At 46.1% G+C, this 5,051-nt stretch overlaps 1 protein-coding gene across 1 annotated transcript; it reads right to left on the reverse strand.

Moving 5' to 3' along the window:
* Positions 1-2,300: 2,300 nt before the first annotated feature.
* LOC123048833 (uncharacterized) lies at positions 2,301-3,129 on the reverse strand. The gene has a single exon (XM_044471861.1). It carries the CDS (start codon positions 3,021-3,023, stop codon positions 2,529-2,531), a length of 495 nt encoding a protein of 164 aa, XP_044327796.1. The 5' UTR covers positions 3,024-3,129; the 3' UTR covers positions 2,301-2,528.
* Between the last annotated feature and the right edge of the window lie 1,922 nt (positions 3,130-5,051).

Consider the following 5,051-nt stretch of genomic DNA (forward strand, 5'->3'; position numbering starts at 1 on the left):
AAGAAAATGGGGCAAGGAAAATGACGAGACAACAACAGAATGGATGTGATAAAGAAGCGGCAACCAGTAAGGACATGTCACTTGCAATTCTACAATGTAGACCAATAACAATTAACAAAATAGGCCATGAGGATGGTCAAGAAAAAGCAAAGCACGCTGAACAAAAAAAGGCCTAAAAAAAGAGCATGCGACACGAATGACCTGATAAACTGGCCATCTCGACGACTCGGGCCTAGAAACAACGCAGCAAAACGGGCTGCCAACACGCCGCGATAATGGCAGACAATAATGAAGCCAAACTGGCCAAAAAAGATGTGTGACAAACAAATAGCGACCAGGAAGGTGGGGGATCGAGCGCTTGAATGAAAATTACAGACACTAAATTGAATGGTGGTAAACTTAAATGAGACATAATTTCGTATGAAAAAATATTTATGAATTTAGAAGGTGTTTTTACTTTTTATAAAAAATACACACAAATCTTATTCACAAATTTGAAAAAAATAGAAATAAGATAAAACAAAAAAGAAATAAATAAAATAAAAACTGACACAAAAATAAAAAAATAAAAAATAAAAACTAGATAGAGATTATAGTGAAAAGAAAGAAATCTAAAAAGAACAAAAAAGTTGGTAATGACGGAAAGAGAACGGAAGTTGGAAGAGAGTGATAATAGCGAGTTAGAGGGAAATCGATCAGCGCTGTTGGTTTACATGGATTGACCGGTAGACTTTCAAATCTTGCAAGCCAATAAACAAAAGAACAAATATTCACACACAAAAAGTAGAAAACAAGATGAGCCCATCCTCACAGCGGAACAAAATGATATCCCAAAGGGATAACTAAAAAACTTAATAAAACTCTATAGATCATCACACGGATCACAACCCCGCATCCGTCACCTGTCTGCACGCCACGTGCCCCATGGTCACCACCACTAGTTTTTGCAACTGGCCCGTTGTTGCAATCACTCTCATTGCAACAACGAATCTGTTGCAGGATCTGGATCTTGAGAGAAGTCGCCGCTCGTGCTCCTCCCGAGCTCCCGTTGAGTCGTCGCCTCCCCGCGCTGCTCCGACTTCCCTGAGCTCCCGTCGAGTCATCGCCTCCCCGCGCTGCTCCTACTGCCCCGAGCTCCCGTTGGGTCGCGCGCCTCCCCTTGACGCGACCTGGTCGGTGGTTAGATGCTCACGACGGCAGGGATGGGTGGCGCCGCTCCTCCATAACCACCGCCCAACGGGCTCGCGGTTAACGACGGTGGTGTTTTGTTTTGCAACATCCAATCTGTTACAAGAAATATTTTTGCAACATCAGTCATGTTGCAAAACTTTCTTCCGTAACACTATGTGGAGATGAAGACAAAGGGAGAAAATTCTGCAACATTACCTTAGTTGCAAAAGAATTCTGCAACAATACCTCTGTTACAAAAAAAGAAGGGAAAAAAATTCCGCAACAACCTATGTTGCAAAAAGAAATCCTACAACACAATCTATGCTGAAAAAAATCCACAACAGAATCTCTGTTACAAATATTTTCAAAATAATAGATTTGTTGCAAAGAAGAGGAATTAGTTTAGCCGCTTGATTTTGTCACATCCGACCGCTCGCGAGGCGGCGGATCTTTTAAAAAGATTCGCCGGCCGATGCATAGCAGCCCCATAAAACTAATATGACTGCTATAGAGAGTCCAATGCTAAATAAATAAATATCTCCTCGGGATGGCAGAATATGTTCTCTAAAAAGTAGCTTAGTCTCATGTGGTATAGCTTGAAGCAGGCCGGAGGGCCAGCATATTCAGGACATGATCAGCTGACAGAGAAAAGAAAAGAGAACGGTTCAAAACAATGACCACGACCAAGCGCACCAGCTGACAGAGAAAAGAAAAAAGAACGGTTCAAAACAATGACCACGACGAAGCGCAATGCAGAAACGATGTCAATCGCAAGTTGCACGAGGCTTACAACATCAACAGATCAAACGGTCAACAACTTAAATGTGAGTACAATTAGATGCGATTAGCTATTCTGAATTTATAGTGCCCCAAAGTAAAGAAACACCGGGGTATTGTGTAGCTGTTAGAGATTCCTATTTGTGGAACCATCATCAATTCCGAAAGCGACTTGGCACCATAACTTGCTAGTTGAAGACGACGGCACAGTGCGTCCCTTCATTACGAGTAATTATGACGCGACAGATCGGGAGGAGGATAAGATAGACGGATAGTAGCGCCAATGCGGTAGCTCAACCACTCTACTCGATCGGGACAACGCCCAACACCTTGCTCTTGTGTAACAAAAGGGGTAACAAAGACTTGATCGATTATTGAATATTCACGTAGCATTACATCGTTGGTAATAAAAATTAATGGAAGCAAACTCGCAAAATAAAAAGATACTCCACGCACGAGACGCACCACACGTACGTACTCATGCCAATGAGTGCACCGCAGATCACTCGTATAGTCGTATCACAGACAGGTACTATAGGCACCAGCACAAACCATAGTATGAACGCCGGGACGTCGATCGATCACTGCTTGTCGTTGGCCTCGGTGGCGGCGGCGGCAGCAGGGTCGTCCTCGTCGGCGAAGGCGGCGGCGGGGAAGGAGCGACCGATGCCGACGTTGGACTTGAAGTAGACCTTGTCGGCGCCGTCGAGGCTCATCTCGACGATGGGCACCCAGAGCATCATCTGCTTGCTCCGGACCCCGGTCATCCGCTTCATCCGCCCTTCCTCCACGTACGCCGTCACCTCGGCGTCGTAGCGCACCCGGGTGCCCGTGGCGCGGAAGTGGTGCTCGTAGGGCTTCCCCTGCCGCATCCACACGTAGCCGGTCTCCCGCACCAGCCCGCACTCGTCCAGCCCGCGCAGCGGCATCACCCCGCCCGGGAACCCCAGCCCCTTGAGGAGCTCCTTGGAGTGCTCGTAGCACGCCTCGGCGCCTGTGATGATCTCCGCGCCCTCGCGCTGCTTGTTGGCGTTGCCGGCCGCCGGTGTCGTCTGCGAGACGGTGAGGGAGGCCATCTTCGCTGTTGACTCTCCTGGCTTTGCTAGCTGAAACGTGCTGGTCGAGCTGTGGCTAGCTTGTGTGTGTGTACTGCTTGTGTGGTGAGATGCAAGTGAGGTTCGCACGGGGGGTGTTTATAGGGAGAGCGGAGTGGCCGGGTAGGTGACGGGGAGTTGAGCTAGCTAGCTAACGGTAATGGTGGATGCTTTGGTTTGGTTGGGTAGGTCACCAAGCACAGTGGAGAATGTTCAGTTTTTGAGGGGGCGTAACATGTGCGTTCGGTGTCGAATGCGTTCGGCGTTCACCTAAGCGCCTAGCTAACCCTCAGAAAATATATACCGTTAATCCACTCTACTCATCTCTCTGAATTCGTTGCTTCACAATTTCACATGAGAGGAAGAGAATGTGAGAAGCGTTAGGATTTAACTAATCCTATTATTAATCCATGCTTAAGAGAACCGACATACTCCAACGGGTAATGCTACACCTACATAGTGATAGTTACATGCTTTACGTGATTAGCAACGTGGCTAATCTTCATTGGGGAAGGAGGAGAAAGGGGCCCCACACACCTGAAATTCAAGGGGGCCGACAAGTATTTAGAAAGATTATGTAAAACCTTTCGTAGCTCTACTGGATATAGGATTATCGTACTCCAACTGTTTTTACATAGAGCAATGTTACATCTACATGATGTTCTCTACGTATGTTACGTCGGGGCTGATTTGGAGGACTATCATTAGTTGGGGGATTTGCCCCACCTTAAAATTCAGGGGGAGAGATTATTAAGAAAAGAAAACTTATGTGTAATGTAAGAGTTATATAGACTCGTAGGTCTTGGATTTTTGTTCTTTATATAAGGTGTATTATTTTTTGACACGATGACAAAAGCATAACATGAAGAAAATGTCACTCAATAACATTTAGAGTACTAGTACAACGCATGTGCGTTACTACGAGCTACGATATATATATAAATGAATCACTGAAACTCATTTCTCTCTCATATGTCCATTTGTGTTCGGACATCAAACGGGCGTCCGGCTTTCTAAAATTGAACCGTCTGGACAGTCCGGACTCCCCCAAATCTAGCTCATATGTGTGATAGAAATGTGATTGTCCGGACTATCGGCCATGCATATTATCTTTAACACATGGTCCCAACACAAAAAACCCACCCCACGGCGCCCTTCTCTTTTCCTGTTGGACCCTCTCCTTCCTACTCTGTTTTCCGCTGTAGCTGGACATTTCTCACTGGAGCCCTCTCCTTGAAAACCGGATGACGCCCAACTAACCTTCGTCATAGTGTCCTCTCTCCTTCACACCATACTTCCCCACGGACCGCCACGATGTAATCCCCCGCCAAACACCCACCTCACCTTAAAATTTGAAGCAAATGATAAACTCTTTTTTTTCAAACAATTGCATCATTTGAAATGCCCCAAATGAGTATGCATCCGACTTGTCAGCGAAGTCAGCTATGATGTCATTCTAAGAAGTGCATCCGTTGGTTCAAGATTTATAAAAAACTCTAATACATCTTTTGAGAATTACGAAAAGTTGTATGTATACGCGCAATTTTCTTGAGATGGGCCTAAGGAAATGGATCTGTTGGGAGTGCTTTCCTTTATGCTCCCTCCATTGTTAAATATAAGTTTTTTTTAGAAATTTTAATATGGACTATTTGCCTATTCTGAACCTCTCTGAGCTTCTCAAACTCCACAAAATCAGCTTCTGGAGCTTGCTTCGAACTTCACATGGCGATTCCATTCGTTCGGCGATGTTCCTAGCTTCTCTCCACGATTTGGCCCAGCTGAGAGCCTATTGGGCTGTTGGGTGCCAGTTTGGGCCGGATGGAGGCAGCCCACCTTGTATCGTTGTGTGGAGGAGGACTGGCCACGTGCGCTCGCACAGGATACGAGCGAGGCGAGCATCCCACGAGCGGCTGGAAGTTGTTTCGCGAATCGTTTTTTGCACTTCGTGGTGGCATCCTCTTGTAATTAGTAGGAACTCCTCACTTCTTCGTATTGTGGAGCTGGGCTTTC

The sequence above is a fragment of the Triticum aestivum genome, chromosome 1A, assembly GCF_018294505.1.
Source record: "Triticum aestivum cultivar Chinese Spring chromosome 1A, IWGSC CS RefSeq v2.1, whole genome shotgun sequence".
NCBI lineage: Eukaryota > Viridiplantae > Streptophyta > Magnoliopsida > Poales > Poaceae > Triticum > Triticum aestivum.

Coding starts and splice junctions, on each gene's coding strand:
- LOC123048833 (XM_044471861.1), bottom strand. CDS start 3,023: ATGGCCTCCCTCACCGTCTCGCAGACGACACCGGCGGCCGGCAACGCC.